Raw genomic sequence first — 23,641 nt, forward strand, 5'->3', positions numbered from 1 at the left:
TCTCATGGCAGACTTCAGACGGATTTACCGTACATGGAATCGTGGTATCTTCTAACCACTTGTAGGAAAAAACGGCCTATTAGGTTACTTGTAGATGCCGCATGAACATGAAATTAGTATTAAATGCCACATTTTGTGTCGGGTGCACATGACAATAGCCAGGAGTTAGCGATATAATAAAAATACTTGTTTAATTAGCAGTAAACGGGGTGGAATGCTAGCGTTTGTACCGCTGTTGCCCTCTACACTGCTGTCGCAAAGTGCCATCTAACTTTACCGCATCCGGCATCGAGCGGCATGGAGTAGTCGAGTGTTTACGTGAAATGGCGGCAAAAATTTAGAAGAGAACGGCTGTACGACAGCACAAAAGGTAGCGCATCGATGATTGAGGCTCGAGATCATTGCTTACAGAGAAAACATATTGAAAGAAATATTCGAAACAAGAATGATCATGTGTCTGCTGCAGCAAAATCCGGAGATAGCTCAGTATGCCTAATCGAATGCGAATGTATTCACGTAGTGAGAGTCGCAGGTAATGTACACCTTCAGGAAGCGCTTGGTTTTAAAGTGTATTGAAGCACCAACTTGTCAGCAATCGAAATAATGAAGAGACGTTTACAACACTGGTAAAAAAGAAAGCAGGAAGAGATTGTTCCGACGGAATCTGTTACAGTCATAGGTAGCAGTAAAAGGTGGATATATAAATTTTGAGAAAATGTTGCAAGAATAGAAAGCATGTATAGCATCTGCTTAACTCACGCAGGCTATGTGACCATTTGTAACCGCCCTACTTCAAAGGGGGTCCAAATAAATTACCACCATCATCATGGTAGTGTGCCTTGATACGTCCACCCCACCGCGCATAGCAGACGGGAGCGGGGGGAGGGGGGGAGGCGTGCGTATGCGATGGAGGTGAGCAGGCTAAGAGAAATGCGGCTGTGTGCGCATGCGCGATGTTCTTGAGCGTGCGCGTATATGAAAGTCACGCGTCGGCGTTGACGCAGCCATGAGCAACTTGGTGCGGCAAGTCGGACTGTATGAGAGGTTCGTACCGACGACTAGCCGCCGCGTAGGACGAGACCTGTCCACGTTGAAGAAGGGAAACGCAAGCACGCCGTAGGCTTCGCGTGCTCCGCGGGCCAGGGAGAACGTCCACTTGCGTGAATCTTGTCTCGCCTCAGAACGCGCCAGCCACAGCAAGATGGCCGAAGGTCGCGAGGCTCGTCTCGCAAAAATGCGTGATTCATATCGTGCCCTCCAGAAGTGCTCGGACGTCGAGCAGCGTTTGGAGGCCCTGGAGCAGAATGGAATCGCCCAACGCCGAAGCTTGGTGGCTGGGGCTTCTGAAGAATACAACCAGCGCCTCGCACGTTCAGGGCAACCAGAGAGGCCCGATGGGAGTAGCCGTATTTGCGAATGAAATGCGAGACGATTTGGATGTGTGACAAGTAATCTTAAGACCTTAGGGACCCTACAATCTCCACTTATCCTAGTCAGCTAAGTGAGACTATATTTTTCGAGCCTACTGATGCAAATAAAGTTTTTAACGTGTACATGGAAATTAGTAAAAGCAAAGCCTTAAATATCAACAGCATACAGATGAAACCATTGCGATATGTGTTATACATAATTTGTCCCTTGATTTCACACATCTACAATCTTCAATTTAAGTGCGGGGTTTTTCCCGACGTAATGAAAACAGCAAACGTATCTGCCATTTTGGAAGTGGGCGGCCAAAATGCACCAGGAAATTATAGGCCAGTTTCAGTACTTCCTGTGTTTTCCAAAGGTCTAAAAAATCATTTCTTCAAGATTGAGGAAGTTTATTGGCAAACATGAGGTACTATCTGAGTCACCATTTGGTTTCAGCACATGTAAATATTCAGAGATAGCGTTATTAACAATGAAGGAAATTATTTTGAACAATGTTAATGAGAACTTGTATATGGTGGGCCTTTTCCTTGATTTTGGTAAGGCTTTTGACTGCCTAATACATATCATCATCATCATCAGCCTGGTTACGCCCACTGCATGACAAAGGCCTCTCCCATACTTCTCCAACAACCCCGGTCATGTACTAATTGTGGCCATGCCGTGCCTGCGAACTTCTTAATCTCATCCGCCCACCTAACTTTCTGCCACCCCCTGCTACGCTTCCCTTCCCTTGGGATCCAGTCCGTAACCCTTAATGACCATCGGTTATCTTCCCTCCTCATTACATGTCTTGCCCATGCCCATTTCTTTTTCTTGATTTCAACTAAGATGTCATTAACTCGCGTTTGTTCCCTCACCCAATCTGCTCTTTTCTTATCCCTTAACGTTACACCTATCATTCTTCTTTCCATAGCTCGCTGCGTCGTCCTCAATTTGAGTAGAACCCTTTTCGTAAGTCTCCAGGTTTCTGCCCCGTAGGTGAGTACTGGTAAGACACAGCTATTATATACTTTTCTCTTAAGGGATAATGGCAACCCGCTGTTCATGATCTGAGAATGCCTGCCAAATGCACCCCAGCCCATTCTTATTCTTCTGATTATTTCCGTCCCATGATCCGGATCCGCCATCACTACCTGCCCTAAGTAGATGTATTCCCTTATGACTTCCAGTGCCTCGCTGCCTATTGTAAATTGCTGTTCTCTTCCGAGACTGTTAAGCATTACTTTAGTTTTCTGTAGATTAATTTTTAGACCCACTCTTCTGCTTTGCCTCTCCACGTCAGTGAGCATGCATTGCAATTGGTCCCCTGAGTTACTAAGCAAGGCAATATCATCAGCGAATCGCAAGTTACTAAGGTATTCTCCATTTACTTTTATCCCCAATTCTTCCGAATCCAGGTCTCTGAATACCTCCTGTAAACACGCTGTGAATAGCATTGGAGATATCGTATCTCCCTGCCTAATACATATGATTCTTGTTAACAAACTGAAAGTGTACGGAGTCCGTGGTGGACCACTCAAGTTGCTTGAAGCGTATCTCCAAAACAGAAGCCAGTGTGTGTCTTAAGATAATGAACGTTCATCTCTTACCTATCAGTTCTGGTGTACCACAAGGAAGCGTATTTTGTCCCCTTTTTTATATTACGTACATATATCGTATTGTAAGCATAGAACCTTCCATTGATATTTTGATATACGCGGATGATAGCGCACTGCATCTTTCATGTCCTAACCTTAACGATCTAATGGCGAAATGTAATGACCTACTAATTAAACTGTCTAGGTGGTCAAGGACGAATAAGTTAAAAATAAATCCTACAAAGTCCAAGGCTATAATATTTCGCACGAGAAACAAACCGGTAATACCGCACTGTATGCTTCAATTTGAAGATCAACAAACAGAAATAGTTCAAGTACACACGATACTTGGAGTGTATTTTTCGTGTTACTTAAACTGGTATGCCCATACCTTTGTCTGCAAGAAACACTCTTCCGTCAGCGCGGTTCTGTCGCGCTGTCGTGAAACATTACCTTGGAAATGTAAATTACAATTACGCACTTTTTTTTCACCATAACTACTGCAGTTTGTTATGGGCCGCAATGACCAAAACAAACATAAATAAGGTTGTCATATTGCAAAAGAACATTGTTCGAATAATCGCGAATATTGATAATACAACTACCTCCAAGTATGCTTTTGAACCACGTAACATTGTCCGCGTCAATTATTTGCATAACTTTAGCTTGTTACAAAAAATGTACTTTTCGACGGCATCCATTGCCAATCTTTATTCTACTCTGGCATCTTTCGACATGCGTCGTGCTGACATACACACAATAACTATTAATACATAGAATATACACCCTTTTCGCACTAATTGTAAATCTAGGTATATATTACAAATGTTGTCTTATAACATGTCCCATCTTCTAAACACGTACAAACACGCGATAGGAAATACCAATGTTGAGCTGCGGAAATATTTTGGTGAAAGGTTATATTGACTTCGCTTGTAGATGCCGCATGTTTGCTTGGTTATTACTATTATTATTTCTTAAAATATGCCTGACCATTTCAGCGTTTCGATTTTCGATTTCATTGTTCAAATTTTGTCCCATGATTATTAGCCTGTCTGCATCAATGGTGAATGTGTCTTTTTATTGAATGTGACTGTTCTATGTGTGTCTGTTGATGATTTCTTGTACCATTCGTGTGCTACAGGTTCTAAGGGGTTTCTGGACACAGTCAAGCTGCGCAGGCAGCTTTTCGCCAGAGAACCGTCCATTTGAACATGGAAAATAAACTTATACTTTTGAGCTTCAATGCACGCAATCACGGTTTGTTATAAAAGTGCATGAAACATTATTTATCTTTCAAAGGAATCTTAACGCAGAGAAACTGTGTTATGCTTACAAGGTGTTCCAAGGAGATTTGCCTTAAGTAGTCAGTGCCTGCAATCTACAAAGAAAAACGTTCGCCGTAACCTAATAAATTCAAAAAAAATATTTGGTGAGGTTTGTTCAATAGTCGATTATGCATTTCGATGCGCATATCCGCTACTTCAAATAACCCACCTCAAGAACTACAATTACGCTATCTGCCACAGAAGATTTTTAAAAATTGTGGATGCTCTAAAAAACACTCTGTATTACTTGCCCATTTCCGAAGACACACATTCGTTACGTCTCATATTTTTATGTTTTCTCTTAAATTTGAGCCAGGAATACCTGAATACTGGCCAACTTTTCAGCCGAAATGTTCGTGGAATGAGAGTAGACCGTCAACGGTCAAATACAGGAGGTAGCCTTGCTGCTCCAGAGATCAGGCTAGTTCATGGGAATACCAGGGACGATGTTCGAACTATGCTGGCGGGTGGAGAGGACTGGCGAGTTGAGCGAGTGAACCTGAGCCTTCTTCACGCCTTGGGGGGATCATCGCCCTTGCTGGAGGTCCCATGCCTGGTCGTGACGACTACTCCCGGATAACGCAGCAGCCACCCGATTGCCGATAACGCTGATCCCGACCATTAAGCTTGGCGATGATTACTGTGCCGACACGGGCCTCTGCATTCCATCCAATTCCATGCCCTCTAAACTGCCCCATCGTCTTGCCCATCTAAATGCCCCAAGTGAATAAATCTTCGTTGCAATCACTCTGACTGTCTGAATTTCCGTGTGGTTGAACGCGCTTAGTGAAGCTCTGTGACTGTTATCGTCTCCCGTCTACACTGTTTGCCTGTATTCATTTATTCTACTTACTGCATGGTCTATCATGTGGTCTACTTAAAAGAATGCAGACAATGACACGATAACGATGCTGTGACGATGACGGCATGACGATGATTAAATAAAGACTATGGAGTTATGACGATGAAATGATGACGACGGCGTGACAACAGCGTTATGCTGATTCTAGAATAATGCTGGTTATGACGATGAAGACATGACGGGGACTGCAGCTCGAGCAAAAAATGGGAATGCTAAAATTATTACAACGGTACATCAGCAAGGGTATGACGACGACTGTATGACGATGCACGCATGACAGACAGTGAAATCACAACAAAATGGGGACGATGGAATGATGCTTATGGCATGACGGCGACTCTGTGACAAGTAAGCAAAAACCACAATGTTATTAGCGGACAGGTGAAAATGTAAGGGCAATGACGACTCGAAGATGGTTCAGCGAAGACCACTTGACAACGCACTGAAGTCAACAAAGTGAAAACGGCGCAAGTATGATTTTGCGGCCAGGACAAAACGATTACGATGGGGAAAAAAGCGATGTACTGAAGATGACAGCGGTTTGACAACGGCTTTGTGTGGGCGGTGACGCTCGCATCGATAATGTGTCTCACCTGCCGCTGTGAGCCCGTTCAATGTGCACTCAATGCGATGTTCGTTTCTCTATCCAGTACTGGCCAATCGTGAAAGACTGTCTTGCTGCCAGCAGGGATCACAATAATGAGACGACAACGACTTGAGAATGTTGGCATGACGACGACGGTATGACTGCGCTAAAATGACGGCTAATATATGTTGACGATGTCGTGACAATGACAGCATGACAACAATGTGGTGCCGAACATGGCTGATGCTGGCCGGTGCACTTGCACAGGACATTTTCCTGCGCCTATCTCACATTTCAAATGTGCACGTCGTCAGAGTGATGGCGACAGTTCAGACTACAAGGTAAAGATGACAGTAGAACGACGTGACATTGTTGGAAGATCACAAGTAGGGGCATACTGACAAGAGCGCCATCTTGTGTAGGAGCTATGTTGAGAGGCAGGAGCCAGCGAGCTAGCAGCAGTAAACTCCACTTTGATATGTAAAAGAAAATCAAGCAAAAATAGCACTGGGAGTTTTCCGCAAGCATTGTTTTTTCGGGGCGGGCATAAATACCCGGGAAGACGGAAATGTGACAGCTCACCAGTCAGGACAACAACGATGAAAATCATGTACTCCATCCGTCCCGCAGTTTTTTTGGGCGACGGATCACTACTCTTCTTCATCAATTTTGTTTTTTCTTCCATACGCACTGTAGTCTACAAGAAAGGCTGTAAATAGGTGAAAAGAAAACAGTAATAAGAGAATTATTTTTTAGTAAACCCATATAAATATTGTCCGAAATCATCAGAATTATAGCACTTCTAGATAAACGAGAAGAAAGGGTGTTAGCCGAGGGGCCTGCTTTTTATTAGTGATAACATAAGAACCAAGAAACACTGACACCAAAGACAACATAGGGACAATTGCTTGTGCTTAATAAATGAAAATAATAAATGTGTCATTTATTAAGCACAAGCAATTTCTCCTATGTTGTCCTTGGTGTCAGTGTTTGTTGGCTTCTTATAGCATTTCTAGATTGTTACTTAGGATTCTTTTTCGTTTACTACCGTTATAATCATTTTGTTAACGCCAGAAGGCCCTCCTCGGGATATTGCAAATCCTTATGAGCTTGGTGTCAATAAGACAGAAAGGGCAAGCGAGAGCAATTCTTTGTTTGTCATGCGCGTAAATATGTTTCCTGGAGCTACACAACGTCAAATACATACTGCACTAAGTTTTATGCACATGTTTCCACACGTCTAATTTTTTCTCCCCTAAAATTTTTTCGTGCTCTACAATGCCCCTTTTGCTTCTTGGTTGTGGAATTTTTGTTGTTTACAGGTTACCACTCACTAACGTGCTCACATATATGACATACGCGACACTCTCACCTATTGACATAATAGAGCAAACCTTTCATTACGAACATTCCTTTATATTTCTGATCATGGCTGATGCTGCAATCTTGACGAACAAACTTACGCGCAACAGCAATACTTTTAATGAGTTTGCAAGGGCCCTGGCTGCCGCTTTGTCTTGTGCGAAATTTACCAGGAATAACAAGAATTATGCACATATGTGCTCACTTCAGCAATGATTGATAATCAAGAGCAGTTTTTTAATTGAGCGAACTTTTTATGCTTACGTTCATAGTGCCTTGAGTTTTGTTCATATGCTTAGCCAGACTTAGGTCAAGTAAAGTGGAGTTTGTTGTTTCACTGTCGCCAGGATCAACCCTCTATATGTCGACGCGCCGACCCCGGATAATCCGTCATAGCGAAGGGGCCCATCCCAAAGACAGTATATTGCGGAGACACATGGTTCGCGTCTTAGATATCTGAGTCTTGCCGTCTTCGCTGACAGGCAGGAAATTACTAGGGGGTAAAATGCTACATCGAATATAATCAGATTACATTTATTCAAATGCTTCACGAAAGCTTCCTTTCTCAGGTTGAAACATGTGGTGGAGCTGCGTAGCTTTTTTTCTGCCATTGCTCTCTTCGCTGCGGGCAATATGCTGTGCTATTTATCATTTCTACCTGCCTTCGCATTTTTGTATATTTAAGTTATTAACTAAATATCGTGATTTATTATTTGTCTGAAAGCAGTCTATCAAGAGCATCTAGTGACGACCAGGCACGTTATTTCGTGCATGCCTAAATTCAGAATGAGATATTTATTTTCAGTCAGCTTAATTTTCTGCCTGATGGACAAAAGAGCCGTGCTTTTGTTGAAGCAAACACTTGAAGCATACAAAGGGAGGAAAAGATTGTCCCTTGTCGGGTGAGTTACGGAGACAGACCTAACAGGTATTTTACACAAGCGTATATGCAAGATATTGTGACATCGATAATGATTAGGCAAAATTATATCTTCAAGCTAGCCGAAACCCGCCGTGGTTGCTCAGTGGCTATGGTGTTGGGCTGCTGAGCACGAGGTCGCGGGATCGAATCCCGGCCACGGCGGCCGCATTTCGATGGGGGCGAAATGCGAAAACACCCGTGTGGTTAGATTTAGGTGCACGTTAAAGAACCCCAGGTGGTCAAAATTTCCGGAGTCCTCCACTACGGCGTGCCTCATAATCAGAAAGTGGTTTTGGCACGTAAAACCCCAAATATTATTAAGCTAGCCGGAAATGGCCCAACAGGATCAAGGCCGATGTGATAGAACGGGCTAGTTGGAATGTCGATAGGCTCAAGTGCGCCGGCAAGCTGCAAGGACGAACGCTTGCGACGTTGGCAGGACTCGCAACTAGAAACGTACCGGCGCACAGAACGGTAAAAGCCTGGCCAAAAGAATCGACGCCGCACGCGGTTGTATCTGCGGGATACTCTGAAGTGTCCCGCTGTTCGTGCATTGTGAATCTGGTGGAGAAGGGCTGAACGGAGGGTCTTAGGTACAACTAGCAGGAGGTTGGGACCGTCGGAGCCTAGACGATCGATGATGGATCAGAATTTTGCATCACTGAACAGTTGATTGCGTATATCGCTCAAGTGGAGATGTCGAGGATGCAAGTGGCGGTATCGGGAGGATCCACGGGATGACGTGATAGGCAATCGGCGTCTTGATGCATGACGCCTGACTTGTAAAATACATCAAAGCTGTATTCTTGAAGCTTTAGCGTCCAGCGACCCAGGCGTCCAGTCGTGTCTTTGTGGGACGAGAGCCAGCACATCGCATGGCGGTCCGTGATGACCGAAAAGGTGTGGCCAAACAAGTACGGTTGAAAGTTTGCAACAGCCCAAAACTAGAGCAAGGTATTCGTGTTGAGTGATGGAGAACATGCGCACTCAAAGAAAGGGGAGGCTAATGGCGTAGGCGATGACGCGGTCTTCACATTGGTGCTGCTGTGCGAGGATAGCGCCGATTCCGTGTACGTTGGCGTCCGTTCGTACCTGTGTAGGCGCTGGGGGTTGAAAATGCGCCAAGATGGGAGAAGTAGTAAGCAATCTGGTGAGCGTGCGGAATGTATCGGCTTGTTCAGGGCCCCATGAAAATGTTATCTTCTTCTTCAGGATCTCTGTTAGCGGACGGACAATGTCGGAGAAGTTCATGACAAAACGTCCGAAGTAAGAACACAAGCCAACAAAGCTCCGCACGTCTTCGGCCAAACACGGCACAGGGAACTGTTTCACGACGCGAATTTTGTCGCGGTCAGGTTGGACGCGCGAGACCTCATACAGTGGCCTAAGAGAGTAATTTCACCCTGGCCGAAGCTGCTTTTCGACGAGTTCAGCTGTAGGCGTGCACGTCGGAAAACGCCAAACATTCCCAATAAGCGAGTGAAATGGCTCTCAAATGTTAGTGAAACAGCGTTCACATCATCTACATAACAGAGGCATTTCGGCCATTTGTAGCCACTTAGCAGAGTGTCCATCATTCCTTCATACGTAGCGGAGACATACATAAGCCAAAAAGTATACCTTAAATTGAAAAAGACCTTCGGGTCTAATTAATGCGCTCTTTTCGCGGTCTAGGTCGTCGAGAGAAATCTGCCGACATCTTGAGCAGAGGTAGATGGATGAGAAGTAGATAGACCCGTGAAGACAGTTGAGGGCATCGTCAATCCGCGGCAATGGTTAAACGAGCTTACGTGTGACTTTGTTCAAGTACCGGTAGTAGACTCAGAAGCGCCAGCTGCCATTCTTCTTAACTTGGACGGGAGGTGATGCCCAGGGACTACAGATAGGTTCAATGATGTTTTTGGTATCTTGTCGCCCTCGCGCTGAATTAATTGCCGCTAAGACTGGGACACTTAATAGCGACGTCGTCGCACAGGGCTGGTGTCTCCAGCATAAATCCGATGAGTTACGACCGATGTATGGCTCAACGAATGGTATCAAAGTCAAAGATGTCGCGATAGGGCATCAGCAGGTGCCAGAGATTGGCAGCGTGTGCTCCATCATTTTGGCAAAACGGAAATGGGCTGAACGGGACAAGTAGGTGGCTGTAGCAGAAGACGAAAAATCGCCTGCAGCGAATGCAGAAACGGCAGGCTCATCGATATAAGAGATGTTGGCGAGAGCCATGCCTACCAGGATTATTTACGAGCGCCACCTAAATTTCATGATGGGCAGCGATAATATGTTATTAGGGATGGTCCTGAGGGTGTCGGGAACTGTAATATTTCGGGCCAATAGAACGTCAGATATCGGAGCCGACAAGTAATCACCATCAAAAATGGAAGGTATGGAAGTCAAGTTCACACATATAACAGTTTGGGGTCGCAGTCGAACGTGCTCAACGGTGCACAAACGCGGTTGACGTGGGGGTGAAGCTGTCAGAGTGAAGAAGCAGGTCGAGCTTGAGTACACACCAGTCCTACAATGAAACACGACGGAATAGGCTGATAGAAAGTCACGCCCAAGGGGATCTCATGGGATCACTGCTTGAGCGCAGCAGGCAGTACTCTCTTGGTGCCGTCGGCGACACTGATGCGTATAAAGCACATCCCCAGGACAGGAAGCGCTCCATCATCGGAGACATGCATGATTGACATCGCGGTTGATGTGGGGCTGTTAATCAGGAGATGACGAAGCTCTGCACACATCACATATGCCTCTAGGCCCGCGTCAACGAAAGTAGCAACGCGTACACTGGAGCATGTAGAAGCCCGAGACAGGCGGCTATTAGGTGTGGGATAACCTTGGTGACATGCTCCGCGCTCAGCGGTACCTGTGGTACACGTACGTCTTAGCATAACAATGTCGCTGTCATGTTAGGCCGTCGCATGAACTGTTGAGCGATGCATCAGCTTTTGATGTTCTTAAGACAATTGCACTTCACTGTGATGGAATTGACCGTGTGGCAGTCCTTGCAAATGAGAAGATTGAATGCATCATCAGCTATACCTTTTAACATATGTCCCACTTTGTTTAACTCCGTCATGTCATCTTCTGCTTTGCGAGAAAGGGCCAGCACGTCCTGCATATAAGACAGAGGACTCCGTAGATGTTTCGGCACGTGATGCCAGCGCCTTCTTCGCCGCGGCTGTGCGACCAACGGCTTTTCCAAACAGATCACGTATATTTTGCTTGAAGGAGTCCCAACTTCAGATTTCAGATTCATAATTCCAGAACCAGACCTTTGCTTTTCCTTGTATGTAAATTATACCATTCGCCAGCATGACCGTATGGTCCCATTGTACAATTTTACTTCCACGCTCGTATAGAGCCAACCAGTTCCCAATATTGATGTCATCGGTTCCGGAAAACGTGCCCAAATCTCTTTGCAGCGTAAACACAACCGTTGACGTTGCCACAGCTGAGGAAAGGTCCACATCTTCTCTCATTGTGCAAAAATCCAAGCGGCGGCCGCTGCGCACCTCCGTCGTAACGAGTTTTTACCCCGCATTTTCACCAAAAATGTGACGTAGATGAACATTAGGTAGCATTATAATATGTGGAGGGTATAAAAAAGGAACGTAGCCGATGTCTTCAACTGGGCGAGTTCAAATGGCAACATTTACTGTGTAGCAGGCAAATGAAATATTAATGGTTGTTATCAGATAGCAGAGGTAAGAAGGTTGCGGTACAGCATTGTTGCATATGCTCTATTCAGGATAGTCAGCGCTTAAGTGGCGTGAAATATTTGATCAGTTTTAAAAATCTGCAATTGTATTGTCCTCAGGGACGCACCAGCTAGCACATGGGTAGCAACGTATAGTAAGAAATGCGGTCACGCCAGACGCGCAGGCGCAGAGCCTTCTCCAGAGCTAGCGTAGTCTTCACAGCTAATAAATTAAACACTACGGTCGTGCTCTTGCATATCCTCTGCTGTACTGCATGCAACCGAACGCAGCAGTTGGTGTCATACGGCCTTCGCTCAAAAGTGCGTGCGCTCATTTTGCGATTTCTATGGAAACAGATAGGCTGCGTGGGCTATGTCACGTTTATACTATTCGCCTAGAAGAAGATCCTCTGACAGGAGGCCGCTCCCGGCACACGTGCGTAGCCCCGGTGCATTCACAGGTGCTCTCGGTCAGACTATCATTGCCGTGTGCCATTTGACACTCCTGTGAGATGCACAATACATTTCAGGTGCTGTACATTTAAGTTACAGGGACACCGGCAGCATGGTGGCACACTGGTGCCGCCATTATTATAATCCGAGCGGCCCTCATGCGCCCGAGCAGCGCAGGTTGAGCCTGACACGGGAAGCTGCGATCAGAAAGCAGAGTTTCAGGCTCAGTTAGCCCGCGTTACCGACTCTACAGGTTGACCTTTGCATGTCTTCCGCACTATGTGTTGTCTCTAAGAGCCTCAGCTGACAACTGGCTCTGAAGCCACGGCCCTGAGTGCAAAAAGTATATGATGGTCCAATATAGGAAGAGGGTCCAGAGTTTCCTACTCGAGCGTCACTTCTATAATGTACGGAAATTATCCTAAGACGTGAATCTTTGCCATCTCTGTACTTTCAACTCTATAGAAGTTGCGCCAATGTAAATTCTTTGGCGAATCCATGAACGAGATGGTTGCTAAATTGAACTCATTTGGTATATTGCTGATTGTGTGAGTATGAAGCCCTGATATCCTATTTCGGAATTTAGTCTGCGGCAGTTTGAGTGCATACTTTTTTTCTTTTCAGTTAAATGTGCCTTTTGTTGATCAGACACCCTTTAACCTATACAAGTGACAATAAAGTTTCACCTAACCTGAAGCAAGGATTTATAAAGAAGTGGTTAACCGCAGCCGGGTGACATCAACAACGTGACGCTTGCCTTCATGTCGCGGTCCTCAACATGCTTTTTTTTATGTTTGGCGTATTAGATAATTCACTGAGATCAATTATTCAAACGTGTAATTATTTACTTTAGGGGCAAGTTGGTTACATTACGTCGCTGAGCGTGTTTATAAATGACCGATCCAAGTTTTTGTGGCCACGTACATGCAGCGTGGTTTGTTTTTCGGCGTTTAATGAAAGCCCGCAAAATATAAAAAAAGACCATGTGACTATGTTGATGCGCTACCACGTTGCAACGCTCTGAGCCGTGCTTGGATGCTGTCGCTTATCAGGGACGACGGCGATTCGTTTCCGTTGCTGCCGTAAAAGATGCTGATGCGCTGTGAACCGGATGCCTAGAGGAGCAGGCGCTTACTTCGCCACGGACACGCCACAGAGTGCTGTCGCTCCAAGCATGGTTAAGAGCGCTGCATTACGATAGCCCATGAGCCCAGTAGTCACGTGGCTTCATTTCATATTTCACCGGCTTTTTTTAAGTGCCACAAAACTTCACCACGCAGCATGTACGTTGCCACAATAAATTGAACCGGTCCTTTCTAAATCCTCTCTACGATGCAACGAAACGCACTTGGCCTTAAAGTAAATAATAAACGTGTTGCATGATTGAACTTAGGTAATTAACTATTTAAACGAAATCTCAGTGGCTATGGTGTTGGGCTGCTGAGCACGAGGTCGCGGGATCGAATCCCGGCCACGGCGGCCGCATTTCGATGGGGGCGAAATGCGAAAACACCCGTGTGCTTAGATTTAGGTGCACGTTAAAGAACCCCAGATGGTCAAAATTTCCGGAGTCCTCCACTACGGCGTGCCTCTTAATCAGAAAGTGGTTTTGGCACGTAAAACCCCAAATATTATTTAAACGAAATATAAAGCATATTCAAAAGAGCGTCACATGACGGCAGACCATGTTTCATTGGTTTATTCAGCTACATTTAACCACTTTTTTACACCCCAGGTTCAAGTGACGTGAGACGCACGGTATAACAAGGAACAATAAATCCCATACCTTTTTCGTGCGACAATCGTCAGTTTCACAAGTATGTGAGCATGGATTGCCAGGACTCAGTGGAGCTTTTGCTGGGAGAGGCGAGAACAAAGTAAAGGACACTATCACAAGAAATAGTGCGATAAAACCGAATGTCCCTCTTCGCCACCATGTTCTGCTTTTGTACATTGTTATTCAGCAAGTTCGTGGAACAATCTTCAACGTTTCGTTAACTATAGTGCAAAAGATTTAAACAATGGTTGTTCACCGTCCACAATACACCAAATTGTTAGCCTCGCAGGTACAACAAAACAATACTCTGTATCAGTCAGCCGTTGTGTGGACATCTCGTCCAAGACGCGGCGACGTGCGCTACTAGCACCACCAATCGACGTGAATAACTTGCAAAATAGGTACAGTAAGAAAAAAAGAACAACTTAGGAGATTTTTACCATAAGGTTTAGAGCCTGCAATAAAGGGCTAGTTTATAGGCGGGAAAGAACTTTGTGCTCTAGAAATGAGGGGAAATGTATAGGCACCTCACGAGAGCTCTCCAGTGCGTAACATGGATTTTTCGCGTAAAAGAGAAACTGCGTCGTTGCACAAGCCATGGGCAGTTATCATTATTTATAGGTATTCCGAAATATTACTAGAAAACCAAGTACTACTAAATGCGGTTCAGATGGCAGCAAGTGCTTGCTTGCCTCAGTTAATGATCGAAAAATAAGATATAATTCTGGGGTTTAAATGCTATTTCTTTCTGTCTGAGCAAAAAAAAGAAATAAGTAGTTGAGAAATCCTCTTAAACTTTCTCTTTCTTTTTTTTGGAATAAACTCCACATAGGGGGGGGGGCTCATTTCGTTATGGCAACCTGGGTACTAAGTTATCAGTTAGATTACGAGCAGGCTCCTCGAAATAATTCTCACGAAGCATTAAGTATAGGAACATTGCCCTACCCCGCAGGGGCGTCTGCGTCAGCAGGCGTTTGGTGTGTTGCGACACCACGTACCCGAGCACACGAAGGTTGGACCCTCCCGCGTGTAGCCGTGCGCGGCTTAGCCGTGTCCGGGGAAAGGGGGATCCTGGCGGTTGAGCCGATGCCGGGTGTCTGGACCTTTAAGACCCCCCGGCGGAGGCAACACACCTCTTTGGCCTCTGCTTCACGTAGACGGCACCCCCGGACTGACCCACCCGGGGGAAATCGGTAGTTGCCTTTTCCTGTCTCTCTCTCCCTCCAACCTTCGTCTTTCTCTCGCTTTCCACCTTTCCTGTCTTCTCCTAGCTTCCGTTTACTTCCAATTTTTCCAGGCAGCAAGGGTTAACCTTGTGTGAATAACCAACCTAGGTTATCTCATATTTGGTTATAGTGATAACGTACAGCTGGCGTTTGCAGGACCTGTTTTTTACAGTCCTTGTAACGTCCCCTTGTAGGGCTCCACGGTGGGTGGTTGGCGTTATCGCCGAAAATTACATTATTCTATGGCTAGTTCCTTCCCTTCCCTTCTTGATCGCCCTCAGAAAAGAGGGCGCACCGAAGATGTATTCAAGTTCTTTGGTCGTGAAAGACCCAACTTCCCACGATTCCATGTGATTCACTCGGAAAAGTCAGAAACACAAGTGCGTGCAATCTCCCCATTTCTAGTATCAAAGTCTTTAACTGAGGCCCTTGGACCAGGTTACAAGGCGACAAGGATGTCAAGTGGTGATCTCCTTTTAGAACTTCATAATCAGAAACAATATGAAAAATTGCCTAGTTTAGTGTCATTTGGGGATGTTCCCGTGACAGTAATTCCACACCGTACTCTGAACACCACCCGCGGCGTTGTTTCGGATGATGATCTGCTCCACTTGACAGAGGCTGAGCTCCTGGACGGCTTCAGTGAACAGAATGTTGTCAATGTCAAGAGAATTAAGCTGAGGCGGGATGGCAAAGAAATTGCGACCAAGCACCTAATACTCACATTCGGTTCAAGTATTTTGCCCGAGTCTGTAGAGGCCGGGTACATCAAGCTCCGTGTCAGACCATATGTACCGAATCCTCTAAGATGTTTCAAATGCCAGCGTTTCGGCCACAGTTCGCAGAGCTGCCGGGGCCGCCAAACATGTGCGAAATGCAGTGCCCTTGAACACGCCACAGAAGCTTGTAGAACTCTCTCCACTGTGTGAACTGTGACGGGGATCACGCCGCGTACTCGCGGTCGTGCCCCTCCTGGAAGAAGGAAAAAGAAATTGTAACCATAAAAGTAAAAGAGAATATATCGTTCAAAGAGGCACGAAGGCGGGTAGCAAACCCGCCAAGGAAAAGCTTTGCCGATGTGGCTCGTCAGGGGGCAGCGCCACAACGGCCTCCGGCGGCTGTCCGACCCACAAGCAGTGAGTCGGCAGTTACGCCATCTGCCCCCATGGTGGTCGCAGCTAGCGCTGCCCCACCACCCGAGCAGAAGGGACCATCAACCCCGAAGGTGGGCGCAGCCGTGGCTGCCCCAACCTCCCCGGCTTCTTCCAGCGCTAGCAACAGCCGGCGCAGCCAAATCCCTCAGGGAGCCCCATCGACCTCCGGGCTGGTGGGCACAGGGGTCTTGCCCCCCAAGGCGGGACCTTCCCTGGTAACTTCTCGCTCACAAGAGCACGTCTCCGGCGCTCCTTAGGCGCGCCAAGCGCCTAAGGAGCGGCGAGGCTCCCTCGAACGCTCCAGAAAGGGCAGAACTCCCGTTACAGGGCCTCGAAAGAGCCCTGTAACCTAAAGCATCACCTCCATTTCCATACACACAGCACATATTTACTTTCAATATGGATACACAAATTATTCAATGGAACGTCAGAGGTCTGCTTAGGAACCTTGATGACGTGCAAGAGCTCATTCAAAAACACAATCCAAAAGTGCTGTGTCTACAGGAAACACACTTAAAACCAAAACACACAAATTTTCTTCGACAGCACATAACTTTCCGCAAAGATCGCGATGATGCTATGGCATCATCTGGCGGTGTTGCCATTGTAATTCAAAAAAGCATAGCGTGTCAATGTTTACAGCTACGAACGGCCCTCGAAGCACTAGCGGTTCGAGTTGTCCTACGGAACAAACTCATCACTATTTGTTCGATTTACGTACCCCCGCATTACCAACTAAACAAACATGAATTTCAGTCCTTGATAGATCAATTGCCAGAACCTTATCTTGTTCTTGGCGATTTCAATGCACACAGCAGCTTGTGGGGAGACTCTCGTATTGATGCGCGAGGTCGTCTCGTTGAGCAGTTCCTTTTTTCTTCTGGAGCGTGCCTTCTCAATAAGAAAGAACCCACATATTACTCTCTTGCAAACAGAACCTTTTCGTCAATAGATCTTAGTATAGTCTCCGCGTCTATACTGCCCGAACTCGAATGGGAAGTTACGAGCAATCCTTACGGGAGCGATCACTTCCCCGTACTGCTAAGAACATCCAAAGAAAATGAATTTCCTCCACAAGCTCCTAGGTGGAAGATACATACAGCTGACTGGGAGAAATTTCGAACTCTTACTAACATCTCGCTGGCTGATATGTCTTCTTTAGAAATCGATGCAGCTGTGGCGTACTTTACAGCCTTCATCATAGATGCCGCAACTAAATGTATATCACAAGTAAATGGATTGGCAGGCAAACGGCGTGTCCCCTGGTGGAACGACGATTGTAGGATCGCTCGTAAGAAACAAAATAAAGCGTGGGGGTTGCTACGCGCCTCCCCCACTGCGGAGAATCTTATCAATTTTAAAAAAGCAAAATCTCAAGGCAGGCGAACCCGCCGACAGGCCAGAAGAGAGAGCTGGCAGAACTTTTTAACAGGTATCAACTCGTATACAGATGAGGCCAAGGTCTGGAACAGTGTTAGTAGAATAAGAGGGCGACAAACATACTCCCTCCCTTTAGTAAACACACAAGGCGAAACCCTGCAAGACCAGGCAGATCCACTCGGGGAGCACTTTGAGCGTGTGTCAAGCTCAATCAATTATTCCCAGTCCTTTCTTAAACATAAAGAAATAATAGAACGTAAGCCAATCATATGAAAATCCAGGCAGAATGAACCGTATAACCGGCCTTTCGGTATTGCCGAGTTGAGAGCTGCCTTGAACACATGTAAAAGCACTGCACCGGGACCAGACAGAGTCATGTATGACATGATCAGACACCTACATACTGACGCACAAGTTACACTTCTTACACTATACAATACTATTTGGGCTTCGGGATACCTCCCATCCACATGGAAAGAAGCGATTGTGGTTCCTGTCCTAAAGCAGGGAAAAGACCCTTCCTTGGCGGCTAGTTACCGTCCGATAGCTCTAACTAATTGTCTGTGTAAGCTTTTTGAAAAAATGATAAATCGCAGACTTATACATTTCCTTGAGCTCAACAATATACTCGATCCTTATCAGTGTGGATTCCGAGAAGGGCGGTCCACAACCGATCACCTTGTGCGCATGGAAGGAAATATCCGCGATGCCTTTATACATAAACAGTTTTTTCTATCGATATTCCTCGATATGGAGAAGGCATATGACACGGCATGGCGTTACGGGATCTTGCGAGACCTGTCGGAAATTGGCATCCGTGGAAATATGCTGAACACAATTGAAAGCTATTTGTCAAATCGTACCTTCCGAGTAAAAGTCGGCAATGAACTCTCACGTCCCTTTACGCAGGAAACTGGTGTACCCCAGGGAGGCGTGCTCAGCTGCACTCTCTTTATCGTCAAGATGAACACGCTACGTGCTTCACTACCACCTGCCATTTTTTATTCCGTATACGTAGACGATATACAAATAGGCTTCAAATCCTGCAACCTCACAGTATGCGAAAGACAGGTACAGCAGGGCTTGAACAAGGTTTCCAAGTGGGCAGACGAAAACGGATTTAAGGTCAACCCCCACAAAAGTTCTTGTGTTCTCTTCACAAGAAAGAGAGGCCTGGTCCCAGATCCTTGTGTAGAACTGGGCGGACACCAAATTCCTGTCAGCAAAGAACACAAATTCCTTGGTGTTATTCTTGACTCTAGGCTCACATTCATTCCTCACATAAAACATCTTAAAGAAAAATGTCTAAAAACAATGAACCTACTTAAAATCCTATCCCACACAACATGGCGTAGCGACAGGAAGTGCCTGTTAAATCTTTACAGGAGCCTAGTTCAGTCGCGAATAGACTATGGAGCCGCAGTATATCACTCTGCCGCACCGAGCGCACTTAAGATGTTAGACCCCGTTCACCATCTGGGAATCCGTCTGGCCACTGGCGCATTTAGAACAAGCCCTGTTGAAAGTTTGTATGTTGAGTCCGATGAGTGGTCACTCCATTTTCGGAGAACTTACATCAGCTTCAACTATTTTCTCAAAGTGCGCTCTAATAAGGAACATCCGTGTTTCACAACCGTTAACGACTTGACATGTGAAACACTTTTTCATAACAGACCCTCTATGAGACTTCCTTTCTCACTGCGTGCAAGAGAACTTAGCACGGAAATGGATGTCCCAGTTCTCGACCAACGCCTAATGCCTCCAGCTAAGATAGTACCACCCTGGGAGTGGCAGCTGATAGAGTGTGACACATCCTTTGTACAGGTCACTAAACATGCGTCAGAGACACATATCAAAATGCACTTCTTGGAGCTCCAGTACAAGTACTCGTGCACAGAGTTTTATACAGACGCTTCTAAGTCGCATGCCGGGGTGTCCTACGCAGCCATTGGGCCATCCTTCTCGGAATCCGGTGTACTGCACCCTGAAACAAGCATATTTACGGCTGAGGCCCATGCACTATTGTCGGCTGTGAAACATATCAGAAAATCAAATATTCAAAAAACAATTTTATTTACAGACTCCTTAAGCGTCGTAAAAGCCTTGAAGTCACACTGTAAACACAGAGACCCCGTAATTACTGAGCTCTATTCCGTCCTCTGTAGAGCGTATATGTCTAACCAGCATGTCATTATATGCTGGGTGCCTGGACATAGGGGCATCGAGGGTAACGTTCTAGCAGACCAGATGGCCACATCAATTTCATTGCATACAGTCAGTCCTACTGCTTCGGTCCCTGTCACGGATCTGAAGCCTTTTTTAAGAAGGAAACTGCGAAACCACTGGCAACGTAAGTGGGACGCAGAAGTAAATAACAAACTGCACGTGATAAAGCCACAATTAGGTTCTTGGCCCTCCGTAACAAAATCACGGCGAACAGATGTCCTATTCTGTCGCCTCAGAATAGGACACACATTTGGCACACACAACTTCTTACTCACTGAAAATGATCCTCCAACCTGTGGTAGATGCGGGGAGAGGCTAACCGTCCTCCACGTCCTCCTGGAGTGTCGGAAAGCCGAATCTGATAGAAAGAAACATTTTCCGTTAGCATACCGGCAGCATATTCCCCTTCATCCTGTAATGTTACTCGGCCCAGAACCGCTCTTCGACACTAACGCAGTCCTAAGTTATCTGAAAGATGTTGTGTTGCATGTTGTTAGCCCCACATGTTCGTAGCGTCTCCTCTCTTCAGAGGATGGCGTGGTGATAGTTCTTTCGTATAGCACGTGCCTCTAGGCCCTTGTGTCTCAAGGGCTCTGGTGAGGCAACAGTGCTCCAGGCATTTTTACTATCTCATATATTTTCTATTCTGCATCATTCTTTTACGATGGATTTTAATGTTCATAGTATTCGTCATTTGTCATCGCCATAATTTTATAGCAAGTAGATTTTACGCACTCTACAGCGACTATTTTTAGGCCACTTTACAGCCAAATCACATCTTCCACAATACATCGTCAACGTCACTAGTTGTCATGGCGCTCTTTGGCCAAGCCTGGCCCTTGCGCCAGAAAACACCACACATCATCAACATTGCGCTTGTGCTCGTTCAGGTTGAAACGTGGTGATAATAGGGCACTCTGTATTCTTTTAGTTCAACTTTGTGGCTTTTTTCGGTAAGCAAGGTTGCAGTTTTGTGTACTATTATTAGACTTCTGAAGAAAGTGCTGAGAAATCACACCCTTGTATTGATGTTATAGAGATGCCGCATAGAGCAAAATAGTTATCTAAAAAAGCTGCTTATCATCGTAAGGAGCATAGGGATTATCAGAATTCCTTGTGTCTTTGGAAATGTTCAAATAGCATAACTATTTGAGGTCGAGTGAGTTTATTACCTGAAATGATACGTTGGATAAACAAGACCAGCCCCAATAAATAAAAGACAATTTTCTTTAAGTAAAGAAGAAATTGAACAACAGTAAAGGCAAATAAATTTATTCAAACAAACTAATGTAAGAAAAGACGGATAACGCGTGGCAATGCGTTATGGTTTCGGTAAGAAATATTTAAGGTATTGAAGTTACGTTTACTTACAAAGTGCCCGGACCAATAAACAGCACCACATCAAACGGTAAGAATCGCCAAATAAAATGCTTTGTGGCAGAAGGTTCTGAACTTGAGTTCCATAGGGCGGCTTTATGACGCGCGATCTTGTCTCCCTTGTGTCGTTTGTCACGCTCCTTTTCCGTTATAAGGCATTTGTTTAAATTGCCGCGATCACGTGGCGGTTTGGTACCCAAACAAGAGCACGGACGTTAGAGATGACTCCGCTCGAAAAAAAAAACGGTGTACATGGTGCGAATACGCACAGAATATAGCGCGAATCCGAGGGGCCCGTTTGCCGAGCGTCAAGTGTAATGTAGACAGACAAATCATAATGCTCTAATCAAGGCGGCCTGCGGCAGCAGATCCCGCTCGTAAGCGTTTGCATGAGCTCGAATAGTGATATATCGTCGTTGTGATACTGATGTCAATTCATGGCCTCCAAAAAGTCGATATCAGTTTTTTGTTCTTACGCTATCGCCACCCAACGATTTGAAAACAAGGTTCATTCGGCTGACTTGAGATAGATTTGGCGTATCTAGAATCTGCGCATCCTGAAACCGCTTCTATGAACCAAATCCCGACCCAATGTATTTCCCACAACAGAAACATTACAACACTTGATAACAACGCCTTAAATAAAAAAAAAACTCCACGCTGCATAAGCTACTTGCAACATATAATAAAAAGTAATGGCCCATCCATTACACTGAAGTGATTGGCGACGGCCATGCAATTAGTTATCGTTTCGTCTTTATAATACTGAGCGTGGTCTCCAAAATGCATGGCGCACCGTTGCCTGCGAATGCTTAGAAACGCGTTATGCGACGACCAAGGTCCTCTCTCGCGCTTCTTTCTGGGCAGGCTGTGCCACCTGGTGGCACTGTCGATAAGTCTGAGCATGTACTCCGAGAGGTGAAGCGTGGCCCGCCAGTGCCTGCAAACGCTGAGAATCGTTGTCTATCTTGCCGCACTCTCGGTGGCACATATCCAGCGACCCACGTTGGGGAGACCTTCGTTAAAGCTCGCTAAAGCGTTGTCGTGGAAGGCATTAGTTGAAAAACCGGCTTATAATTATTGCACCTGCGTAGCAGCCTACTTATGCGTCAGGTTGCAGTCTTTGAGGAAGTCTCCTGACGTGGGTTCCATTTTGCTTAGAATAGGAGACATTTAACTCTTGGCAGACATTTAGCGGCACATTGGCAGGAGCTCGTACTTCGTTACCCCAATTGGCATCAAAGAAGTTCATTGTATTCTATTGAGTTCGTCGCAGGATATGGCAAGAACGTCGATTTAAATTCTAACAAGCATCTGGGACCATCTCGTTCTTTGTTCCTTTGCATGTACACATTTAGTTTCACGCGCTTCCAGCAAATGCGTTTGCTTGGATATATCTAGTAGAGTAGTTATAGCAGGTGATGACTAAGTAAGAGTGCTTTGCATTAGGAGATGCCTGTTAAATAGTGACATGTGGCTAGCACTCAAGATGAACCAATAAGTGAATGATTGATTATTCAAATCAAAATCGAAACAAACATCAGTTGTCCAGTGGCGATTTAGAAATATATGAATAACACTTTGACAAGCCGCCTCGCGTGCTGGAGGCAACCTTACACTCATAGAGGTAATACAATATATGCAATAAGAAACACCGACGCCGGTGCCTATGGGAGATGCAAGCAGTGCTGTTCACGCAGCATGATAATTACGGTTGGCACACGTATTTCCTTGAACTTGCTCATCCTTTCCTTAAACGGCTCCTTCGCTCTACAAAATCAATTTCAACAACCGACGGCGTTGCAGACAACGAAATAGACATTAGCACTGTACAAGGGCAGGATTTGAACAGAGGTCCTCCACCAGAGAAGCGCGATATTACAGCCAATACGCCACAAACGCATGCATCGACAAGCTTCATAGAAAACTTTTAGGAATTTCTAGCCTGCAGGCCAGGGTTGTGAAGCGCTTGGCATATTTGCATTGGGTCATCTTGACAGGCGGAACCCGTGCAATTAGCAACGAATATGCGTGCTCGCTGCCATATTGCCTTTTGCTTTTATAATAGACTAGCTTACTTCGGAATTTGGGCCAACAAACCACCAATGTCAACGAATGCACAATAACAATGTTTTAAGCCGCAATCTGAAAGATCAGACAAATCCACGTACTAATCATCGTCCCTGTGGTGGCTAAACGGTCGAAGAGTAAGAGTTCTCTATAGTTATTATTGTATGGAACTCTATGTTAGCGCAAGGGCGCAAGGCCCTA

The 23,641-nt window shown here is 45.6% G+C and overlaps 1 protein-coding gene across 1 annotated transcript in view; it reads right to left on the bottom strand.

The window, feature by feature from the left end:
- The window catches only part of LOC142564312 (uncharacterized), a 50,709-nt gene extending 36,531 nt beyond the window's left edge, over positions 1 to 14,178 (bottom strand). Inside the window, exons 1-2 of the mRNA XM_075675263.1 lie at positions 14,017 to 14,178; positions 6,370 to 6,496 (exon numbers count right to left, since the gene is read on the bottom strand). Coding sequence (XP_075531378.1) covers positions 6,370 to 6,472 — 103 coding nt within the window. The 5' untranslated portion in view covers positions 6,473 to 6,496; positions 14,017 to 14,178. The remainder of the gene's footprint in view (positions 1 to 6,369; positions 6,497 to 14,016) is intronic.
- Between the last annotated feature and the right edge of the window lie 9,463 nt (positions 14,179 to 23,641).

This window comes from Dermacentor variabilis, chromosome 11 (genome assembly GCF_050947875.1).
Source record: "Dermacentor variabilis isolate Ectoservices chromosome 11, ASM5094787v1, whole genome shotgun sequence".
NCBI classification, from domain to species: domain Eukaryota; kingdom Metazoa; phylum Arthropoda; class Arachnida; order Ixodida; family Ixodidae; genus Dermacentor; species Dermacentor variabilis.